Genomic DNA, 25,000 nt, shown 5'->3' with positions numbered 1-25,000 from the left:
CAACCTAATTTCCAGTCTTATGCGCCATATGTCTATACAAGCTCACCACATCTATGGTCGCAAACCTGTCATCAGCGACCTAATGTTTTACTCAAAGGGCTTATTGTGTATTTGTGAGATCACAGGGTAAAAAATGAGGAGAGGCCTCTGGGGATGGTGTAAATAGCTTGACAAGCGTTCCGTCACCAACCACAAGCCTGACACATTCAGGCTTCCCAGTGGGTCAGTCTGGGATTTGTAAACTGATAAATCTGCAGTTACTTTAGTTGTAATAATGCCATCCTCCAACCCTATACACAATCAGGACTGTGTAAATGAAAAGTTCATTTAGATAAGAAGCCCCTTTCAGGAGTGATACTAAGTATTCTCTAGCTAACCTCATCGTCTTTGTTGAACTGTGTGCTTGAAGCGGATCTGAGATGAAAACTAACTATAACAAGTAACTTGTATATATAACTTATCTAAAGTTTAGTTTACACAGCAAATCTAGCTGCAAACAGCTTTAATAGAAAATGATCATTTCTTCCTGTGATACAATGACAGCAGCCATGTTGTTTGTAAACATTACACAGAGGCAGGCTTATCTGTATTTTGAGCACTCAGCCCCCTCCTCCCCTCTGCCTCTGAAATCAATGGCTAGTAACACCTCCTCCTGCCCAGACTGAGCTCCCATGAGCACTTGCTACTGTCAAGGCTCTATGAAAACCTGTGGACGTGGTTTATTTAGTTTATAGGGAATTAGAGTAGTAAAACAAAAACAAAAAAGTATTTGGCTTGAGGAATGCCTTATAAACAATAGGAAAGGAACACAATTATGCAATGAGAAAAAGTTCATCTCGGATCCACTTTAAAGGGGTGATATGGCTTCCCTTAACAGCACTTTTAAGTTCAATGTTCGTTCAGTCCCCAAGTAATAGGAGATCTTGCTTTTCAGTTAGGTAACATTGGGAAATGTTTCTTTATAAACCACGGGTTCAACTTCCTATTTTGCTTTAATCTAGAATAGGTCAATTTCGGATTGTGGTAGTTTGAGGAATGGTCTGGTGAAACTCCAGGCCTGAATGAGTTTCATGGGGATATTGGACGTTAATTGGATAAATTGGGATTCCATATGTGCAGAAAGCATATCTCCACTCCACAAGGAGTTCCCCAAGCACTAAGGCCTGGGGCACACCAAAGGAGTTTTTCTGAGCATTTTGAGTTTTTAAATCTGCTGCTTTATGTTATCCTATGTGTCTGTGCACACTGGAGTAATGAGGTTTTGTAAAAAAAACCCATAGCATTACATTGGGAAGAGCTTTTAGAGGTCTCAAAAGCTCTTCCCAATGTAATGCTATGGGGTTTTTTACAAAACCTCATTGCTCCAGTGTGCACAGACACATAGGATAACATAAAGCAGCAGATTTAAAAATTCAAAACGCCCAGAAAAACTCCTCTGGTGTGCCCCCAGGCCTAAGAGGGCTGGCAGTTCCTCTTTGATGTGTTGAGGTTCACCTCAAAGCAGGCAAATCAAATGGTTGAATTAATGAAAAACTGAGGCCATTTGTGGAAGGGTATCACATATAAGCGCTTCCCCTGGTTCTATATGAATGTGTCAATTTTCAGGTTTATGAGGGGGAATTTTTTCCCCGAGTTATTGTTGCTGCTGGAGTTAGAGTCCCTAGTCCAATACCCTTTCAGTTGCAATCTTTTAATCTTTCTTTTAAATTCTCTGAATATTAGACTGCTCTGCAAAAACACTTTCTGCTGCATAGTTGTCTTTGTCACAGATAAATTTTCTCTTCAATATCATCCTGTGCTAGAACTACTTTTTTTATTTTTTTTTAATACTGCTCTTCATTAACCAAGATGGAAAATTGGTTTTTTTGGCTGTTACAAATTTTGAGTTACTGCATAAACTTGCAGTGTTCCTGGTAACTGGTTCCTAAGGCCTCTTTTCCACGGACTGTTGATAGGCAGTGAAATGCCTCTCACAACTGCTTGCTGCTGCCTTGTAACTGCTCACTGCTACTTGATAACTGCTCACTGCAGCCTGGCAACTGCTTGCTGAGCACACAGTCCGTGGAAAAGAGGCCTAATTTTGTTTCTGAAGCCTGGGACAATGATTTTCTTTCGATTTAAAACTACCTAATGTCGTTACTGCTGTTATCATCTCTCTTATACAGCCTTCCTCTCTTGAGTTCCAACACTTTCGTACCAATGGCTTTATTGGCAGGAGTGGAAATTGATATTGGTGAATTGATGTAATTTATTTTTAAATACATAAGCACTTCCTGCTTCCAATGTGTCCTTCTCCATAGTTAGTGGCATTTGAAGGCCCATTAATATCAGTTTTAATAAGTTAATTATCCAATTTAGTAATGTTCATAATTGGGAACTATGCCAGAACCCAAACATGACATCCTATAACCTGGGGAGAAGAAAAGGGGAGCCAAATGGTGTGATGAATTTGACTGGTGGATACGTAGGATAGTTAGACACTTTCCCTTTAAGAGTAATCGAGAATAGTGTTCTCACTTTGCAAAGGAGATACACTGGGCAAGGCGCAAGGTATACATTTCTTTACAGTGACATAAGAACAGACAAGTTGCACAGAAGCAGTACCCAATGAAGAGTCGCCACAATACAACTTAAATTATACTTATTTATTTGTGTTTTAAAAATACATCAAGTAAATTGTGTAGATCCGTACGAAGCTCTGCAGAAATGCCTATCTTATGTAATCAAGTAAAATAAAATGTGGTATTGCACAGGTTGCCATATCACTGTCTTCCTCGACTGTCATTTAGGTTAATGCAGTTTGACATCTAACTAATACGTTTCTGAGGCTCCTCAAGTTCAAATGTTCTACTGCATCTGCAGTCTGATAAAAACTTTGGAGGGCCTGAGAGAGTTGCCTGTAAGCTAAGTAAACCTTTAACAAGTTTGTGGGTTTGTATTCTGCATCACCTAGCAACCCCCAGGCTCAGCCAGATCCCTTGTCTCAGCTTGGCCCTGTTTGCTGTCCATTGAAGCCATTCTTCAAAAGCACAGAAGAAATTCGGTTTCATTAGCGCCGTTCTCAAGGACAAAATAATTAAAGTTAAATGAACAAACATTGCCCAGTAATTTTCTGCCCTAGTTACCACTTTAACTATTTTGTGCCAAGCAGGTTTCATGCAAAACAGTAATGATGCCCGATCACAATTGTGTGATTTGAGAATAGGCAACAATCGGCATAGTCCTGTTTAGATGTATTTGCAATGGTGCATGATGTGACCACATTTATGCAACTAAATATTCACTTAATTCACTTACTAGGTTCAAGTTCAGTTTGAGCTATTTGAACACTGCTATAAATCAGTAAACCATGAACTTATCTTGTATGCTGTGAGCACAGTGAACTAAAGGTTGAATGTTGTTTTAGTGACTTTTCATTTCTTTATGATGCATAAAATGCAGATTTTGTGGAGTTGGCCTGTGAGAATGTTGTTGTTTTATATTTTTAAGAATAAAGGTGGGTACACACGTCAGATAAAAGTCTTTGGAAAATGAAAGATCACAGACCAATTTTACCCCCTTTCATGTAGTATGAGAGTCATACTTTACACAGTCTATTCTATGAAGCTGAACTCCCCATCAGATAAAAATATTTGCAAGATGCTGCACTCAAAAATGCTGTACACATGCAACAGAACAGTGTCTGCAAAAGATCAATCCCTGCAAAAGATCAATTCCTGCAAAATGCATTCATAGTCTATGACTTCTGCAGATCCCATACACACTTTGTTTAATGGACATTCATCTGCAGATCAGACAATTATCTGCCGATCTGAAGATCCAACCTGGTTGATCTGATCTACAGATAATTGTCCGTTAAACAAGGTGTGTATGAGATTTGCAGATATAGACTATGAATGCATTTTGCAGGAATGGATCTTTTGCAGGAACAGATCTTTTGCAGAAACTGATCTATTGCATATGTACAGCATCTTTGTGTGCAGCATCTTGCAAAGATTTTTATCTGATGGGGAGTTCAGCTCCATAGAATAGACTGTGTAGAGTTTGGCTCTCATACTACATGAAAGGGTGTAAAATTGTCTGTGATCTTTCATTTTCCAAAGACTTTTATCTGACGTGTGTACCCACCTTAAGACTTTGTGACTGACAAGGAGCGACTGTGATTTGTGATTTAGTCATCAGACTGCATACCAGAGAATTGGAATGTGTAGAGGGGGTATATGACTGTTGCCATACAAATACTTTTATCACTGCCAGGTTTAGACTATGTTTATAGTTACATAAAAGAACATTAGAAAGCATTCTCTGGTTAATCAGCAAATGTAATCATTGCTGGCTGAGGCTCTCTGCCTGTGTCTTCACTCTGACCTCTCCCTCTGCTGAATAGACACCCTGGCAACAGATAAGACACATTGAAGCAGAAAAGGAGGAAGCAGAGTGAAGATCCAGCCAGAGAGGAATAAGCAAGATTCTGGTGCTCTCTGCAGTGAAAATAAACATTTACTACACGCATGGAATGCTTTGTAATGCTTTCAAATGTTATATTATGTAACTAAGAGCAGTTACTGGAATTTCAGTATAATCCATCACTAAGGTGAATAACTAATATATTGAGTGTACCCTCAAGTTGAAAAACTAATGTACTGGTGAATGAAAATACCACACAGAAATTACCATAGTAAAATGTGGTTCCTAATTATGCCATGCAATATGGGACTACCTGAAATGTACATGCATTTTCATGTGGGTGCCTGTTACCAATGCATGACCACTCCAGGAGTTAAAATTCGTGTATTCATTTTAAAGGGCTGCAAAGGTGTAGTTTAGGCCAACTAAGTGATCATAAAAGCAAGGCATTGTCTACTGCAAAGCAACATTGCTTTTTAATGTTTTCTGCCTGCACAGGTTCACATTAAACCACTACGTTCACAATAAGAACGGCAGCAGTAATATGTGTGCTTTTTGGTCCTTGAATTAGCTTTTGTTTGCAGCCATCAGTGTGCTGCTTCTTTTTTATTTATTCCTTGGAACTGTAGAGTCAGTTGCTCATTGGAAGCTTGGAACCAGCAACCTCAACAAGGTTTCTGGTTTTATGCGCAAAATGTATAAAATCAACTGACTGTTTATGCAGAAGCTGTCATTATCACCTGTGCGGGTTAGGGAATTTCCCAAAAGCAAAATGGCAGCGCCCGTAAAAAAGTTAAATAGTTATGGCCGATGCTGTATTTATTTGCAGGAATAGGATTTGGCACTGTGCACCAGTAAAACAATGTTATGGGGACAATTTTTGTTCAGGTTCACTTTAAGGACATATTTGCACTTAATGCGCTGCATAGAGTTGCGTCCATTTTGGCAAATGGGATGCAATACAACGCATTGAGTGTTAATAGGATCTTTAAAGAGAACCCGAGGTGGGTTTGAAGAATATTATGTGCATACAGAGGCTCGATCTGCTGATACAGCCCAGCCTCTGTTGATATCCCAAACCCCCCTAAGGTCCCCCTGCACTCTGCAATCCCTCATAAATCACAGCCACGCTGCTGACAAACAGCTTGTCAGAGCTGGCTGTGTTTATCTCTATAGTGTCAGTCTGCTGCTCTCCCCGCCTCCTGCAGAACTCCGGTCCCCGCCTGCATCCCTTCCCTCCCTGCTGATTGGTAGGAAGGGACGGGGGCAGGGACCGGAGCTATGCAGGAGGCGGGGGAGCAGCTGAGACTGACACTACAGATGTAAACACAGCCTCACAGCACGGCTGTGATTTATGAGGGATTGCAGAGTGCAGGGGGACCTTAGTGGGGTTTGGGATAGCAACAGAGGCTGGGCTGTATAGGCAGATCCAGCCTCTGTATGCAGATAACATTCTTTAAACACACCTCGGGTTCTCTTTAAGAGAACCTAAACTGAAAGGGATGTGGATTTTTCCTTGTAAACAATACCAGTTGCCGGGCAGCCCTGCTGATCTCCTTAGCTGCAGTAGTGGCTGAATAACACACCTGAAACAAGCATGCAGCTAATCCAGTCTGACTTCAGTCAGAGCAGCTGATCTGCATGCTTGTTCAGGGGCTGTGGCTGAAAGTATTAGAGACACAGGATCAGCAGGATAGCTTGGCAACTGGTATTAAAATCCACATCCCTCTCAGTTTAGGTTCCCTTTAAGCTATCCTGTCCTTAACATTAGAAGTAGCAATTGTATTTAGGAATTGTCTGGAGTCTCACACTGTTCTTTTCGGTCTAAGGCTGGGCACCCACTAGAGCACTTTCGGCTGTGTTTTTGCTTTCTAGGAATCCCAGCAATCCTTTAGGCTTCTTGCACACCAAGACGTTGCATTAGGTGGCACGTTAAGGTCGCATAACGTGCACCTAACACAACGTATGGTGCTGCAAGAGCCGACGGTAGAGTGAGCCGCGTTAGGCAGCTTGAGTCCTATAATGTCTCCCAGAGTGGCGCTGATTGGCCAGCGGGACCACGTGATGCGGAGCGAGACACTCCGCATCACGTGGTCCCGCCGGCCAATCAGCGCCCGCCAGTGCAGTGAATATTAAGTAGCCATGTGCGCGGCTACTGTAGCTGGCTCTCCCCGCCTCCTCTCCGCCCCCCACTGCGCATGTGCAAACAGTCTAACGCGGCTATAGCCGCTCCAACGCCGTAGCATGCTGCACTTTGCACAGAACGTGCAGCGTTACATGTAACGCAACGTGGGCTGTGTGAACAGCCCACTTGTGTTACATTGCTGTGCGTTGGGGGAGCGTTACAGGTGCACTAACGTGCGCCTGTAACGTCTTGGTGTGTAAGCAGCCTTAAAGTGCTTTGTTGCTGAAAGGCTAGGAGAGTGAGCCCACAGCAGCGTTGCATTTTGCAGGGCGATCACAAATGCACTGCCTGCAGCATTTCTGCGATTTCCCTGGAGCAATGGCATTAATGCCAGTTAGGGTAAAATTCCAACCATTCCAGAATCACAGATTTTCAGCAATTTGCCAGGAGTTGAGAACGCAGCCGCAAGTGGGCACCCAGCCGAAGGAGTAACATTTTAACTCTTAAAGTGAACCTCCGGACTAAAAATCGACTCAGCAGCACTGAAAAGCCTTGGTGTTTCTTTAACCGTTTCACAGCATCAGAACTTTGTTTCTCTTATACAAGCCTCATTTTTAGCTGCACAGAAGAAAACTGCCTGGGCTTTTTTTCCCCTGATGCTGTGCAAAGCATGATGGGATTTCTGATGATGTTCTCGTTCTGCTGTTTTGGTGCAATTTTTTTTTTTACATTTTGAATTTGACATTTGAAGCCTAGCGTGCGCAGCTGGGAGGGGAAATCAGGACACAGGACAGTTGGAACTGTGTCTCCTGCTCCTTGTCACCTCCTTTCAGCCAAAAAAGATGGCTGCCCCCATGACAAAGATGGCAGCCCCCATGAATCACAAACATTTGCCTGTTCTTTTTAAAAACAGGGTGGGTAAGAGATTATATTACCGATCTATTCTAATTAGCATAACTAATGTAACTTGATGACAGTATGTTTGTTTAGGCTGAAGTTCCCCTTTAAGTGTGCACAGCAGCCATGTCAGTGCGATGTAAAATCTTCATTCGGTTCTCAACAAAAAGTCATTGGCTTTTGAGCACACTCTTGTACTCTTGATTGTCTGAACTTCCACATAAACCGCTACACTCCTTGTGATCCATTTTCTGGCCTGATTTAGATTTTAGATATTAGGATTTTAGATATAATTTCAGTCAGTTCTTGTGCGCATTTTTATTTTTGTGTAAAGCAAAGTGTTTACAATCGAATGGATTTTTTTTGTTCTTGATGTTTGCAATAGACAAAAAAAAAATATAATTTTTTTTTTTTTTTTTAATTTTTTTTTTTTATTCTCTATGAAGATTGTAGTAAAAATTCTATATGGAAACAAAAACATTTAGAAACAAAAAAATGTGTGAATAGAAAGGTTAGAGGAGAAAAATCTAGCTGAAAGGGATGCTTTTAATGCCTTAAAATGGAGGGGACAGAAGCTGCATTAAGCAATTATAAGGAGTGAAATAAAAATTGTAAAAAATAAATTAGGCTAGCAAAGATTAAGGGCTGGAACCCACAGGAGTGCTTTTGGCAGCGTTTTGGCAGCACTGCGATACGCTAGCAGTTTGCCAAAACGCTGGGCCAATGTTAATGGATGGGGCAACTTCCACAGGAGCGTTTGCGTTTCTCAGAAACGCAAACGCAGGACGTGCAGCATTTTGGGAGCGTTAGCGCTTCAATGTAAAGTATTGAACCGCTAGCGGAAACGCTCAGCAAAACCTAAACTGAGTGGTTTTGCTAGCGTTTTGCGGTTCAGCACACTGTAACAAAATGAAAAATAATTCACAGGACCAATCAGGATAAAAACGCAAAACGCTACGCACCCGCTGGGCAAAAAAATACAATGTTGCAAAACACGACCAAAAACGCGCATGAATCCGCTTGCAAACCGCTCTGACAAAACGCTAGCGGTTGCGTTTTGCGTTTGCGGTTTTCAGTGGTTTCCAGGCCTTAAGCTGAAAATCAACAGGGTTGGTCAATGAAATGTAAATCATTCAGGATTATCCATATTTTGTATGCAAATGTATGCTGCTTGTGAATGGTTCAAACAAATCCCACCTTGGCTTAATTTGATTTGTCCAATTTCAAGCTGCATAAATTTGCATACAAAGTTTGCATCTCCCTGACCATTCTCAAAAATCAAATGGCTAAGGGATATCAAATGGAATACAAATATCAACTTGAAAAAGAGAAAGGTGCAGGCTAGTTTTGGTGCAGGCAAGTTTTTTTTTTTTTTTTAACCCAACTAACTATGTAACTAAATTGACAGGATTCCTCATTCTAAGCATGTCCTGTGCTCCTTGCATGTTCTGAAGTATGTTACCACATGTAATCTCTCAAGTGCTATTTGATTTATTGACAGGTGCCAGAGTGCTCAATTGTTCCTTCAATAGTTTGCTGTATAGTAATGGTGACCTGTTATTTCTGGAAAGCTAGTTTGATTTGACAGAGGTGAATGGAGTGTATTTTTTAAGAAGGGGGAAAAAACACTTAGCTTTTAGATGTTCTTATAAAATGCACACTGCTTTATACATAGCCTTAACTTTGAGTAGAATTATAGCTGCATGACAAATGCCTTTCAATCAGTGTAAGGCCTCTACTATCTTGGGATTTTCTAATATACCGTATGTAATAAGGCCCATATACTACAGCAGAGACACAGAAGTACATTGTAGTATCCCGGATACACAAGAGATTTGCAATACATTTGCTAGCATATATCCTTTATCTGACATATAAAGGACGTTTGCTTTTAACCGCCAACACATTAATACCTTAAAAAAAAAACAATTCACCTTCTATGTTTTCTTATGGTCTTTATGCTGCGTGCTGGTTTCAGCAAATTTCTCTTTTTTTTCAATAATGTTACATACTTCTGGGCATTCGTTATACCATGTAAAATATATCAGTGAAGACTTTTGTGTATACACTCTGTCGCGGCTCTTTACTCTGTTTATGTACATTGCATGCCTTTTGGCAAGCAATTTTTTTCTGTGTGTTTTATTAGTCAGTTCTAGGATTTCTGTAAAACCATATTTAGCAAGCTATAGTCTTTATATTACCATTTCTAATTACAGCAACAACTTTTAGGGGTGGTTTCATTGTTTGAAAGCCATCAGACAAATGGAAGCAGTTTTTAAACGACGGTGCCGGCTTTTCCTATCGTTCCCATAAATGCCACGGTAAATCCCAATGTCTTGTCTCGTTTGGCAGCTCCTTGTCCCCCTACAGGGCTAAAAAAGCACCACAATGTTGAAGCGCTGGGAACCGCCACCGAAGGTTGCCAAATGCAATCGACAGAGCCACCTCCACTGCTGCACCAGACACTCATGTGAACTGGCCAAACTGAATGAGATGCACACACCCCGTAATAGTGAATTATGTGGAACAGAAATAGTCCCAGAATTGCTGACAAAAATGTTGACTTCCTTCTTATGACTAATATGAGTACAAGCAGCTTAATGGTGAAATTGTGTGTGTGTGCGTGTGTGCGTGCGAGCGCGTTTTGAGGGCTGAAAAATGTATGCAAATGCATGACTTAACAGGAGGTTTGGACTGGAAATGCAAGATTGTCTAATCATCACAATTTGGCTCTTGTCAAAGATGCTTAGATCCTTACACTAGTCCAGGCATGGACAAACTTGGCCCTCCAACTGTTAAGGAACTACAAGTCCCACAATGCATTGCAGGAGTCTGACAGCCACAGTCATGACTCATAAAGGCAAATGCATTGTGGGACTTGTAGTTCTGTAACAGCTGGAGGGCCGAGTTTGCCCATGCCTGCACTAGTCCATGTTCCCTATTTCCAACACAATACATTTTAACCAGTAACTGTTCACTGGGTACCTTATTTAAGGACACTTGAAGTGAGAGGGATATGAAGGCTGCCATATTTATTTCCTATCAAACAATACCAGTGGGTGCTCTGTTTTACTTGCTGCAATAAGACACTTATATTGGCCTGAGGAAATTGGATTTAACCCACTGAACGCTTCAGCCTAGTGTTTCAATAGTCATTTTCAGCTTGTGTAGTCTGTTGACTTTCACAAGGTAGGCTAACGTTTATGTTTTAAACTGATTTAAGCGTTTTGAATGTATTTGGATTGTCTCCTCCCACCAATTCAGTACCAGTTGTCTGGCATCCTGCTGATCTTTCTGGCTTCAGTAGTGTCTGAATCACACACCTGAAACAAGCATGTGGCTAATCCGGTCAGACTTCAGTCAGAAATGTCTGCTCTGCATGCTTGTTCAAGGTCAATGGCTAAAAGTATTTATATTAGTTAAAATTGCCTTATAGAACGCTCTCAATAAATGTCCATAATCATGTCGATGTACAGCCAAATGTTGTTCCTAGGCAATGTTATGTGTATAGCAAAGAAATGAACAGCGCTACTTAAAAACAGATGAGTGCTTACCTGCAAAAAAGTGCACACCCCACTCATGGGATTCAAATACACAATGAGCATACACATGACCTGTCTACCACTTGGAGGATGTTCGTTTCACTAACAATTTGCAATTTGTTAGGTACTTGTCCCTCCCACTGTCGAAGAAGTCTTTCCTCCATGGGAGGGGACCTAACACTAACTAAATTCTACCTATGCATATGCATAGCCTGGGCGCGCTACCAGTAAAATTGAGAATTGCGCAAAAAAAGTGGGATCAGCGCATCACCAGGCCGCCTCTGAATGGCCTCTGCTCAGAGATGCGCTGAGCCCCCCCAGAAACTGCAAACGCACCTTGAACCCAAACAGAGGCTCTGCATATACACCAAAGGAAAACTATTAAGTGGGAGCAGCTGACCAGAAATAAATCAATCAGATGCGCTGATCCCACTTTTTTTGCGCAATGTTATGTGTATGTATTAATAGATCTGTTCTATCAATGCACCCAGATAGGGACTACTTTGAAACCTGTTTCTTTAATTAACAGCATAAATTAAATTCATGGATTTTTTTTTTTCCTATGTGAAACGTAATGAACTTGAAATGCTGTCTTCCAGTATTTAATTTCCACTGATGATGATGTCAGTTATTGTCCTTTGTGAAGTGAGATTAGCCGATATGAAGTGCAAACACACCTAAATAAGGATTGAATAGAAATGCGATAAACACACAGAGACCTCCTTAATGTTAATTATAACTAAGGAAGTGGCTACAAATTACATTATGTGTTTCATACAAGAGTGTGGTAGCCTATTTGCCCGAGAGATAGTTGCTGTTTATTTTGAACACAGGTGCTTTAGTAGCATGTTTGCCCATGTTTCAGGACTGATTGTTTCCCCTGTCCTCTCCAGAATTTCTACTGTATAGGCAGAACATCCATGTTTTGAGTTTTAGTTCATAACATTTTATGTATTTTTTAATTCATCAAAATAACATGGTTCGGACATGTAGGTAGTCTGTTTTCATTATGAATTTGATTCAATTTTAGATTTTACCATTTTACAGTGATCTGCTGATACAAGGATAAACTTTTTTTCGTTCAAGCAATTTGTTCTACAGTAGCTGTACTGAAGGATCAGAGTGGCTAGCCTTTGCTTCCGGCATTTATCATTGAGCCTTGGGTGTACATGATCCTGTCCATAGCTCATCACTTTGTACACTTTTGGTACATCATGAATACCTGACATTTTGGAGATACCTTTTACATAGTTATTTGGGTTGGTACATCATGAATACCTGACATTTTGGAGATACCTTTTACATAGTTATTTGGGTTGAAAAAAGACTTGCGTCCATCGAGTTCAACCAGAGTTGACGTGTCATCTAGCTAGTTTTGGCAGGAACTGGGTTGGCACATCCATTCACCAATACAGCTGTGCTTTTAACCTTTTTAAGTAAAGTCTGTGACATTGCCACGCTCCTAATAAACGGACATAGACAGCATTTTATGATAGCATTGCAGAATAAGGCTGTGTACCCATGGAAGACTAAATCACCAGCAACGAACGATACACAACGGATTGTCCATTACTCGGCAGGCGGGTACAGTCGATGCACGATGTTCTCTTAAGATCTTTAGTGATGTCGGACGCCATTGCAGAATTACATTTAAATTAGATTGATAAACGATTGTGTCTGTAGTCTTACTCATTTTGTTTAAAAGCTAAAAATCTAAGTTTCATTTTTCATTCACTGCTGAATAAGTCTTTTATATATTTATATAGGTTATACAGTAGAATCGAGTTATAATAAACTCTGATATAGTAAACCTCTGGATATCGTAAACTCAGTCCTCAGGTCCCAGTACATGTGTCTTCATATTAATATACAATGTATGACCAATTCTGATATAGTAAACTACTTTTCCTTGTCCCTTGGAGTTTACTGTAAAGGAATTCTACTGTACATGAATTGTTACACATTAAATTGTTGACTCTTCTTCTAACTATTCTGCACTCAGAAATGGTTCCCTGTCATACGTTGATAAGTTATCTGTAAGTTTCACTATAATCTAACTTGACATAGTCCAATTTAAGAATTTGGGCATGGTCTGGTAGGACAAACAAGACTACTTAGTCAAATTTATAAGTTTCTGTATAGCCAAGCTGACCTAGGTCTGGCAAAACTCAAAAAGAAATGGCAAGAAGGTGTAAGAGATCTAACTTCTCCATTGAACTGGGAGAGTGTGGCGGTCAACCTGGTTCCCAAGGAATGCTCAGTATCAATTAATACAAGGTGGTCTCTCTATGGTACTTTTGTGGATGTGTAGCTTTACACGTGAAGATAGTCACGTGTTCATTTTACGTTTTTTAGTATTTGTTTAGATGGCATAAGAATCCACATGAAAAAAAACCCGCAAATAATGATGCAAATTAACGTCAAGGGACGCAGGAGCACAGCTGTGAAGTCTGTTTTTACCTTTGTCCTGCTAATATAAACTTTGCGGAAAAGAAAAAAAAAAGAATTTGGGCATGCAAATGATACTTTTTCTTCAAACAGACTTAACAGTTTTAGTAAGAAAAAGTTATTACTTTTACAAGACTTTGTTTTATTTCTACCTACATAGTAAGACAAAGGGAACACAAACTATCGGTATTTAGGCTTAGAACTGTACATACATGTTAATCTCATCATGTTAAATGCCAGTTCCGTTATCCTTTAAAGAGAAACCATAACCAAGGATTGAACTTCATCCCAATCAGTAGCTGATACCCCCTTTCCCATGAGTAAGATTTTCCTTTTCTCAAACGGATCATCAGGGGGGTCTGTGTGGCTGATATTGTGGTGAAACCCCTCCCACAGTGTGATGTCAGGACCATGGTGCTGACATCATACTGTGGGAGCCTTGTTGCATTGTGGGAAATAACAGCTGTCTCCAACTGCCAAAATGCATCATCTTTTTCCACAGACATCACCTGCCAACAGTAAAGATGTCACCATGTGATACATTTTAGAATGTACATCAGGGAGAGTAAAGATTTCACATGAGCAAACACTGTCTAAATCCTGTATAAATAATTATTGTAAAAATTAAGCACTTTTTTTATTACGTTATTTTCATTGCATTTTCTCTTTAAAGTGTACCCAAGGTGAGGTGACCTGATAGTCTTGTGTATGTACAGTGCTAAGTATACAAATAACTATGCTGTGTTCCTTTCTGCCTGAAAGAGATAAACATCAGGTATGCAAGTGACCGGTTCTCTCTAGTTGCAGTTAGACTAAAGTGTAATTCTCACTGGTGGGGAATTGCAGCCATAAAACTTTTTCCTGGAAGAGAACAACTTCTATAGAGATTACCAAAAGTCAATAGTCCATATATTTTGACTTGAATTTTCTCACTGTGTTAAAGATTATTATTCAGTTGAGACAAAACAACATTAAACCTGCTTTTCCAGCTGATACACATAAAATAAATGTACGAGGTTTAAAAAATATGTTTATACTCTGATGGCCAAGCACACTTTGCCAGTAATCAATTCATAATCATTTTTGGCCCATGGTTCATTGCAGTGTTATGATACAGGTATGAAAGAAAAAAATGAGAACCTGCTGGAGTAATACCCTTTCCAAACATTGCTACATTGTAAAGTTCACCAGAAACCAATAATTATTCGGTAGTATTTAACTTTTGTAGGGCTTGAGAGCGAACACGGTAAATCCAGCGCTGGACACTTGGGCGCAGCAGCGCAGGAGACTTGGGCGCAGCCGGCGCCACCATAGGCCGTAATAGGAACTACGGCTATCGCAGGCACAGGGAGTAACTTCAGCGCCGTCAGAAGACGGACCTGAAGTTGCTTTTAAAACAATAATTCGGCTTCCAGCAATTGCTGGAAGCCGAATTATTTCATTCCCCCACTATCCATGTCGGCCTGGAGGGGGAATAGTAATTAACACGGCCCGGACTTGTGCGGCAGCAGGATCAGTTATATACTGGCTGTGTCCTGCGCCCAAGTCTCCGGCGCCGTTCTCTCTCGAACGCCTTGAGAGCCCACCTGTGTTTTGATATTTCACCATTCATCTTTTGTTGAATGCATATTTTTGCAGACCACATTGTGGATTCACATGCACTTTACAGTATAAGGACTTGATACATACTAACTGTAATTGCGCTGCATTTTGTTTTAAAAAATGCATTCTCATTTACTTGAATGAGAATCGCGGTATAATTGATTGCAGTGATTTTTCGAAATTGCTTAATTTTTGCCCCGATTTGCATTCAAGTGAATAAGAATGCATTTTTCAAAACGCAAATGCAGTGCAAACTGTAGCCAGTGTGTAGCAGGCCTTAAAGTGAACCTTAAGCCAGAAAGAAAAAATGAGTTTTACTCACCTGGGGCTTCTACCAGCCCCCTGGAGCAGTCCTGTGCCCTTGCAGCCACTCACTAATCCTCTGGTCCCCAGCTGCCAGCTAGTTTCGTTTTTGCCGACAGGCCTATCAGGACTGGCCACGCGTATCTTTTTCCGCATTCCCGACTGTAATTAGCGCTATTGCAACACATACAAAGATACGCGTTGCCGCATTACCTACGCATAGATATGCGGCAACGCGTATTTTTGTACGCGTTACGGTCCGCAATAGCACTAATTACAGTCGGGAATGCGGAAAAAGATACGCTTGGCCAGTCCTGACGGGCCTGTCGGCAAAAACGAAACTAGCTGGCAGCTGGGGACCAGAGGATTAGTGAGTGGCTGCAAGGGCACAGGACTGCTCCAGGCGGCTGGTAGAAGCCCCAGGTGAGGAAAACTCATTTTTTTTTTCCTGGCTTAAGGTTCACTTTAACTATATTACTTTACGGCCATAAACATTGTCTGTCGTTTCCAAGTCACTCTTGACTACTTGGTACTTGTCCCTAATTTATGACCCTTGAGCAGACTTGGAATGTGTGTAGGCAAGCAGGACTGTATTGTTCTGCCATAATGTTCATTTGGATAATGCCTTTGAAGTTCTGGTTCTTGCTGTCTGGAATCTGAAATGCTAGTGCCTCTGGTGCCAAAGTATGAAAAAACAGCATTTACATCCAACATTGTAACTTTTTTAAACCATACCTAGTTAGTGTGTTCCCTGAACTTACATAATTTCAATTGCGCCAGTGTCTAATTCTTAGTCAACCAGTGAGGTGGGCAGGATTTCTGTTATTTGTAATACATTTCTATGATTGTTCTATATTGTATCCTTACTACTGTTCACAAGGCTAACACTTAGGCCTGGTTCACATCTGTGTTTTTTTTTTGGAACGTATACTGTACAAACGTAACGGATGTGATTGGATCCAATGTTAACCTATGGATCCATTCGCATGCGTCTGTTGGTAGTTCTGGCCCCCGGATCAAAAAAATGCCGCAGGCCCTAATTCTCCGGACCATTCTGCCTAGTGGAACGGATCCGTAAAAAAATACTGCAGCATTGGGGGGCAATGGGAAATGGAACGTTTCTTCACACTAGTGAAGAAACGGACCATTCCACGGGGGATGGGGGCATGGGCCGACGTGATCCTGAGCGACAGGAGTGTGAGGGGAGGGTGCAGCAGGTGGGCTACGGAGGCTTAATACATACCTAAACTTGTGCAGCAGCTGGCGGTAGAGGCTTCCATCTTCTTCTGCATCATGTGACTAGTCACATGACACGCTGTGTAGTCACAGCGGAAGAAGATGAAGCCTCTACCGCTGGCTGCTGCACAAGATTAGGTATGTATTTTCGGAGTGAAAACTGATCCGATTAATCATTGATAGATCCGTTTTCACTATGTGAACGGGCCACGGACTGAGCCATCCGGATGCGGTGAAGCAGACACCGGATCCGCTCACTGGATCAGTTTTGGTCAAAAACGCAGATGTGAAACAGGCCTTAATTTGGAACTATTACAGTGCAAATCCGCCTTCATTTAAAACCTTTATTTAATAGGATATTTATTAATGCATCTGTTGGATTCACACAGAAATTAACTTAAATTATGCTTTCATTGTTATTTTAATAGATTTCCTGCTTTTATCCCTAATGAACTGGGCAGCAGTAATTTTCCACATAACACACTGTTATGTTTTCCTGTTAATTTCATTCATTTTTTTTTGTTTTATTTTAGGGCTGGCTTGTATGCGAAGAACAGACCTGCCAAAACCGGACACGCCGTGTTCCTCTAAACTTTTCTCGTAATGGTCCAATCTGCCATGCATGCATGAAAGCCACTCTGCGATCAGAAGTAAGTCCCTAATATGTTCTGTCTCATGACTATGAAGTAAATGATTAGGCTTAGATTTGCACAACACAGAGCCCTGCAACGAGGCAGAAAAAATTTGACGCCAACAAATTTGGTGGCACCATAGACTGTAATATAAATTACAGCTATAGCAGTGCTCAGAAGCTAATTTGGGCGCCGGGGAAAGACGGAGCCCAACTTGCTTAAAAACAATATAATTTGTCCGCCAGCAATAGCTGGCAGAAGAGTTACGTCTTTCCCCATTATCCATGGTGGCCTGGAGGGGGAATAGTAATTAACGCCGCTGGGACTCGTTCAGACCTCAGTAAACCGTTTATTGGCTTCATGCTGCGCCCAAATTTGTCGGCGCCGTTTTTATATGTATTCCCCTGTTTTGCTAGACTAGTTACACTTGAGCGTTTATGAACCTTTTTGACTATTCAGTATTTCTGCGTAAATATGACCTAAAATGGTATCCAAGAGCTTGACTGCTGCCTCTTGGGTTACACAGGTTATTTGCTGCCAGTGACCACTAGGTTGTCACCCCTGTCATTGCCCCCAATGAAAACAAGGAGAACAGATGACGCTACAATTTGGAGAACAAAATATCACATACAAAGGTCAGGGCAATCTAGAAGGAGTTAGGACACAGCCAGGGGTGTAACTAGACTTAATAGGGCCCTCCTGCAAAAATGATCGCATGAGGCCGCTTAGTCCCTGAACCTCACCAATCATGTGATCAGGAGCCGGCAAATGGCAGCAGGGAGTATTCTGCCAGCAAATGGCTACCCCACCTCTGAATGTCATTCTCTGCCCACCAGGTCCCTGTGTTTTTTTTATCACTTTAGCTGTATACAGTGACCCAGTACTCACTATCTGCCACTATATACCACTCAAACGGCTATCTTTCCTAACTACTCTTCTGCTCAAAGTAGTTCAGTGGTTTAAATTGACTGTATGCTGCTTTGGATGTAAGAGCTCAATTACAGTATGTTAAGTGGGCACCAGAATTTAGGAATATAATAGCCAAGTGCCAGACAAGCCGGTTCTTTTGCAATGCTCACGTCCATTGTTCCCCTCCACACGCCGCCCACCAGATGCAGCTTGGTCATCTCTCCACCCCCTCCATATCAACAAACATGTTTCTAGCCTGTAGGCTAGCGATGCATCTGTACAGCATTCATCCCAAAACTGTTGCTCAAGGGATCGTGTACGGATCCCTACAAGTGACAGTAATTGTGCATCTTAAGAGAGATTTCGGTGGGAGAGAAAATGAGAAAATTACCACAAAGTTTGTCAGCTGGTCTTATGGGAAAAGAGTGTTTCCATGCATATTAAAGTTTGTATCTATAAAGTCACTTGTAAAAAATCATTACTAATCATTGCGTCTGATTGCAAAGCAGTCTACATATGTCTGAAGCCATCACCTCCCTTTTGCCTAGGAATGGATATACTTGCCTAAGTAGTAGCTGAAATAATGTTCTACCCATATGACTATCATTGCACGTTTGGATTTGGCTTCACTGTCATTTATACATTGCTCTTTCTCCCATTAAATCAGTAGCGTAGCAATAGGGGTTGCAGAGGTAGCGACCGCATCAGGGCCCTTGGGTCAGAGGGGCCCTCCCTCAAGCACAATATTAGCTCTCTATTGGCCCTGTGTTGGTAATAATCACTTCTATAGATACTTTAAGTAGTAGTAATCCTTAACAGTTTCCCATCCCCTACTTGCACCTCTGACACTGTTGTTGTCCTTAGCAGGTTTTGGTGCGCTGTATCTATTGTTATGTATAGAGTGCTTGGGGGGCCCATGTAAAACTAGCACCAGGGCCCATAGCTCCTTAGCTACGCCACTGCATTACATTCTATTTCTCTAAATATAACCAACTTATCCTTTTTGGTTCTGTATTCATAGGCGTTGTGCTTTAGCAATAGTACAGTATTTTTTTTTATTTTTTTTTTTGAGGTGCTAACACAAAATTATGCCTCGTATTTATAGTTTTTGCGTTCATGTTGCCATGATATTGTATAGTTCCACTTGAATTTAGTACATACTCTTAACTTTTCATTACTGGTAATTTGTACAGTAATAGGTTTGGCATAGAGAATTTTCTTAGATACAAATAACATTCTCTATTACAGCAAGAGTTAATCCCTACCCAATACCAGATTTTCAGTAAGGTTGAATCTCTAGGAAATTCCTTAGTAAACAAGGCTCTATGTCAACAGTTGAAATGTAGCCGAGCTCATATGAGGCGAGGCTTTCTCTTCGGGTCCTTGAGTTTGTATTATATGGTGTTATGATTTCTTTGTGATGGCGTCTGTCTGAGTGTTAGAGGCCTCAGCTTTGCTTGGCCTCAGCTAAGCTTATTATGCTTTTCAAGAAAAAAAAACTGTTCCAAAGCTGGTTGTAAGCCCAGTGGCTTACCACTTGTGAATGATTACAGATTTTTCTTGTTTTTGGTACCCCTCTGACCTCACCCTCCCACCACTTTTATTTCACATTGCGAAAAACATCCATTGCACATCCAAGTTTCATTGAGCAGCCTAAACCCTACACATTTTGGTGTTAAGTAAAAGGACAAGAATCCGCTTAACTGCCTCCCCAACAGAGATCGCTTAATGTTCTGTAATTAAGAACTTTAATTGCTGTTTAAACGCTTTGCCTACCTTTACTTTTCTCTTTCCCTGGACTGTTCCATGTTTTTTTTTTCTGCATGTAATTGTTGGTAACATTGTTACTCTTTATTTAAAAACCTGAGAAGTGCACATTTTATCTCATGAAGAAGAAAGGTGTGGGCAGCCTGGTTGCAATCACAAGTCCAATAATTTATCAAGCCTAGCAATTTCTAATTGCTGGTTAAGAGTAGATTAAAAAACCATGATAGTGCTCTGCACGGAGCTACCATGCTACTTTTCAAAACCCTTTAATAGGTGGGAGCAGGGCTGGTCTTAGATTAGCACAGATTTTGGTGCTCCCCCCCCCCCCCCCCATTCATCCTCTTTGCGTGTGCATATGCACACACACATGCCCATTTGCAAGATCCCATTTAGTGTATATAGGCAGACCCCCCCCCTCTTAGTGTATATAGGCAGTTCCCCCCTTTGTTATATATAGGCAGCCCCCCCCCCTTTAGTGTATAGAGGCAGATCCCCCTTAAAGAGAATCTGTAACGTCAAAACGTCCCCTGGGGGTTACTCACCTCGGGTGGGGGAAGCCTCAGGATCCTAATGAGGCTTCCCACGCCGTCCTCCGTCCCTCAGGGGTCTCGCTGCGGCCTTCCGTACAAGATGACGTCATTGTTTACCTTCCCGGCTCCTGCGCAGGCGCTCTGACGGCTGTCTGCTCCGAAGTAGGCGGAAATACCCGATCGCCGTCGGGTCTGCTCTACTGCGCAGGCGCAAGTTTCCGACGCCTGCGCAGTAGAGCGGATCCGACTGAGATCGGGTATTTCCGTCTACTTCGGAGCCGAAAGCAGCCACAACGCCACCGCTGGAGCCAGCAAAGGTAAATATTGAATTGACAGTCGGGTCTGTTGCCGGCTGTTTGGAGGGCTGCAGCGAGACCCCCGTGGGACAGAGGACGGTGTGGGAAGCCTCATTAGGATCCTGAGGCTTCCCCCACCCGAGGTGAGGACCCCCCAGGGGATGTTTTTGATGTTACAGAGTCTCTTTAGTATATAGGCAGATTCTCCCCTTTAGTGTATATAGTCAGATCCCCTTTTAGTGTATATAAGCAGATACCCCCCCCCCCCATTTTTTAGTATACATAGGCAAATCCCCCCCCCCCCCTCCTTTTAGTGTATGTAGGCAGATCCCCCCCCCCTTTAGTATACATATGCAGATCCTCCCCCCTTTAGCATATATAAACCGATCCCCCTTTTAGTGTGTAGATAAATAGTGTATAGTATAGATCCCCCTTTAGATCCCCTTTAGCGTATATAGGCACCCCACCTGGGAGGCAGTTGGGGAATCTTACTTTTCTGCTTGTAGCTGGGAACAGAAGATGGCCATGAGTCAGGAGTGACAAGCAGGTCTCTCTGTGATTAGTGCACAGGGCAGACATCGCCTGTGAGCGAGGGGCGTCGCTACTGGCACACACGTCTCACACAGACTCAGCAAGAGGTAGCAGCAGGTTCCTGGAGTCTTCGCCCCATCACACCCAGCAGCACCAGGGGGCGGAGTTACCACTCGCAGCAGCCACAGACGGAGCCGCAGCCAGCAGGTAAAAATGCGGCCAGGGCCAGTTTAATGTACATCACATGCGCCCCCTGGAAGCCGGCGACCGCTTCGGTCGCTCAGGTCAAAGGCCGGCCATGGGTGGGAGTAAAGCTAGAGGCACATGCTAGACAACACTCAGGACCGTTTTTGCTAAGGATCTAAAGCGTGTACAGGTGTCTCCCAAATGCAAGATAGATGTGTACAGAAGTATACTTAAATTAAAAAAAAAAAATTATTAATACACTTAAAAATACTTAAAGGGGGACTGAAGAGAGAGGTATATGGAGGCTGTCATGTTTATTTCCTTTTAATCAATACCAGTTGCCTGGCAGCCCTGCTGGTCTATTTCTCTGCAGTAGTATCTGATTAAAACCAGAAACAAGCATGCAGCTAGTCTTGTCAGATTAGACTTATAAGTCTGAACCACTGAAACACCTGATCTGCTGCATGCTTGTTCAGGGGCTATGGCTAATAGTATTAGAGGCAGAGGATCAGCAGGGCTGCCAGGCAACTGGTATTGTCTAAAAGGAAATAAACATGACAGCCTCCATATACCTCTCTCTTCAGTTCCCCTTTAAATCTTAATTTTTAGAGCCATACACTCGCCATCAATATAATATACCGTATTTTTCAGACTATAAGATGCACTTTTTCTCCCCCAAAAGTGGGGGGAAAAAGTCACTGCGTCTTATGGTCCGAATACAGGGGGTCCCCAACTTACAAACGCCCGCCGATACGAACCGCCACTTCGCCGCAGTGTTGGGGACTCCCTGTGCAGTCCCTATGTTTACTCTTTGTCTTTCTCCACCTGCCTTCCTCCCCTGAAATTAGCAGCAGTTTGATTATAGATTCAGGTTCAGATTATACTGATGTAGCCAATTACACTGCGGGGGGCGGTTACACATGGCTGCCGATAACTACATAACACCCGGGCAATGGGATTGTACTGATGTAGACAATTACGACTGCGGGGGATAGTAGGGGAGGAAGACCTGGCTAAACAGAGGGCACAGGCACAAACGCAGGATGCAGGGAGGGGGGGGGGGGGAACCGCTGAGGACACAACAGGACAAGCATGGGACACAGGGGGACAAACAGATTACACAGAAGGGACAAGCATAGCACTTAGGGGGGCAAGCAGAGGAAACCGGTAGACAAGCTGAGGACACAACAGGTCAAACATAGCACACAGGGGGACAAACGGAGGACACAGTTAGACAAGCCATGGACACAACAGGACAAGCACAGCACACGGGGACAAACAGAGGACACAGAGGAACAAGCATAGCACATAGGGGGACAAGCTAGGGACACAGGGGACAAAAGTAGGATACAGGGGCACAAACAGAGGAGGATACAGGGGTACAGATAGGGACACAGGAAGACACAAGGGGCATAGGAGGACACAGGGAGACACACAAAGTACAAGAGGGCTATAATAATTGCTGTGAGAACATCCACAAGATCCCCCTGGACCATAGACACACCAGGTTTACTATATTTTTTCCCCCTGGTTTTTGCCCTCTAAACCTGGGTGCGTCTTATGGTCCGGAGCGTCTTATAGTCCGAAAAATACTGTAATTGTGATGTTACACAGAGAGTGGACATCAACACAAATTACATTTAATCAAATTAAGTCCATAGCAACTTATGGTGCACACACCCCAAACAACCATCACAGCTTATAATCTTGGTATTGCATGCTAATTAGTGTCTATATTCAGATTTATTTATTTATCGTATTTTTAAACCACCAACATACAGTATTATGCAGTGCTGGACAATAAATCGAGATACATACAATGTACACTAGCGATGACAGACAGAGAGGTAGTAAATAGTTATACTACATATTTGTACAACAGGAGAAAATGGCAGCGCTTCCACATGCAGGCTGCACCCGAGTTGACCAGCTGCATACATGTGCAGAACCCAAAACATGGGTAGATTACACAACTTGCATTCAAAACCGATGCAGCCAATGGAGGACGTTAGCTTCCAAAAACAGTTATACAACATAGCACAAGTTTATCCATGCAAACAGGGTATAAGATGCCTGATCATGTGATTTTACAGACACCCAGCAATTCAAGTCCGAGTTAGTCCATGGGAAGGATGTCATAGCTGGGGTTGCAAAATTAAGAAGTACACACTAAGGGGGTTGGGGGGATCCTGACAAAGGCTTACAATCTAAAGGATGGGGGAGGGAAACATTAGGTAAGACTGCGGAAAAGGTGCTTATTAGATAGTTACAGTATAGTAGATGGGGGTAGGCTATTTTAAAGAAATACATTTTGAAGGCTTGCTTGAAGGTGTTGAAGGAAGGGGTTCCGTCGGAGAGTGGGGAGGTAGTTCCATAAGATGGAGGTGGCTCTTGAGAAGTCCTGTAGGCGTGCATGGGAATGAGAAATGCGAGGGGTGGTCAGGCGGAGATCATTGGAGGACCAGAGGCAGTGGGCAGGTATATATCTGTGAATGAGATCAGAGATGTAGGTGGGTGTAACTGATCCTGCAGCACATAGGGAGCCAGTTTGGGCTTGGCAGAGGGGAGAAGTGGAAGCAGAGCGGTGGGGAGAATTAAGTCTAGCTGCTGCATTCAAAACTGACTGAAGGGGTGCAATGTGTTTCAAGGGGAGGTCAGAAAGTAGGGCATTCAAGTAGTCAAGGCAGGAGATGAGGCCATGGATGAGAAGCTTGGTAGTGTCAGAAAGGGGCGGATTTTGGTGATGGGATGTTGGAAATTGTAGGCTCTGGTAACATTTTAGATGTAGGGGCTGAAGGAGAGAGCAGAGTCTAGGGTGCCCCCCAGGCAGCGCCCCTGAAAGGTAGGGCGGATGGAAGTGCTGTTTGGGACGTGAATATGCAGGAGGGGTGGTGCAGCATGGGGTGGGAAAATGAGGAGTTCGTTTATCCAAGTTAGGCTTGAAGAACCTATTCTAACATCCAAGAGGAGACCTTGTCCATGGTGGTTGTGGGGAAGGGGGGGGGGGGGGGGTTGAGATTGCTGATGTGGAGATAGATTTGGGTATAATTGGCTTATAGGTGGTATTTGAAGCCTAGGAAGGAGATGACTTTGCCGATGGAGGAGGTGTAAATTGAGAACAGTGGGATGCCCAGAACAGAGCCCAGGGTGTTGGGTGTTGAGGAGGAACCATTGAAAGGGGTTATGAAAAGGCGATCAGTCACTAATCTGTAAGGACTGTCGGGATTAAAGGAGGAGGGGATGGTCAGCTGTAACAAGCGCTAAGGAAGGATCAATGAGTTGCAGGATGGAGTAGTTTCCTTCAGCTCTGGCAAGGGTAAGCTCATTTAATGTCTTGATGGGCTGTTTCTGTTGAGTGGACTGGATGGAATCCAGATTGTAGGGGGTCGAGTAGGGAGTTGGACCTGAGGTAGTGTGTGATGCATCTGTGAACCAGGCGTTCAAGAAATGTTGAGGCAAAAGGGAGGATGTAGATTGTGCAGTAGTTGGAGGGTAGGGGAGAGGTCAAGTGAGGGTTTTTTCAGCAGGGGAAGTACAGTGGCCTCTTTAAAATCTGAGGGGGAGGTGCTGGTGGAGAGGGAGATATAAC

The 25,000-nt window shown here is 42.6% G+C and overlaps 1 protein-coding gene across 1 annotated transcript in view; it reads left to right on the top strand.

Moving 5' to 3' along the window:
- The window catches only part of POLA1 (DNA polymerase alpha 1, catalytic subunit), a 463,756-nt gene that overhangs the window by 335,922 nt on the left and 102,834 nt on the right, over positions 1–25,000 (top strand). Inside the window, 1 exon segment of the mRNA XM_068269965.1 lies at positions 17,094–17,210. Within this exon segment, the coding sequence (XP_068126066.1) occupies positions 17,094–17,210 (117 nt within the window).

This window comes from Hyperolius riggenbachi, chromosome 2 (genome assembly GCF_040937935.1).
Source record: "Hyperolius riggenbachi isolate aHypRig1 chromosome 2, aHypRig1.pri, whole genome shotgun sequence".
Lineage (NCBI taxonomy): Eukaryota > Metazoa > Chordata > Amphibia > Anura > Hyperoliidae > Hyperolius > Hyperolius riggenbachi.
The sequence above is the reverse complement of the archived record's forward strand: the minus strand, read 5'-3'. Positions and strand labels throughout refer to the sequence as shown.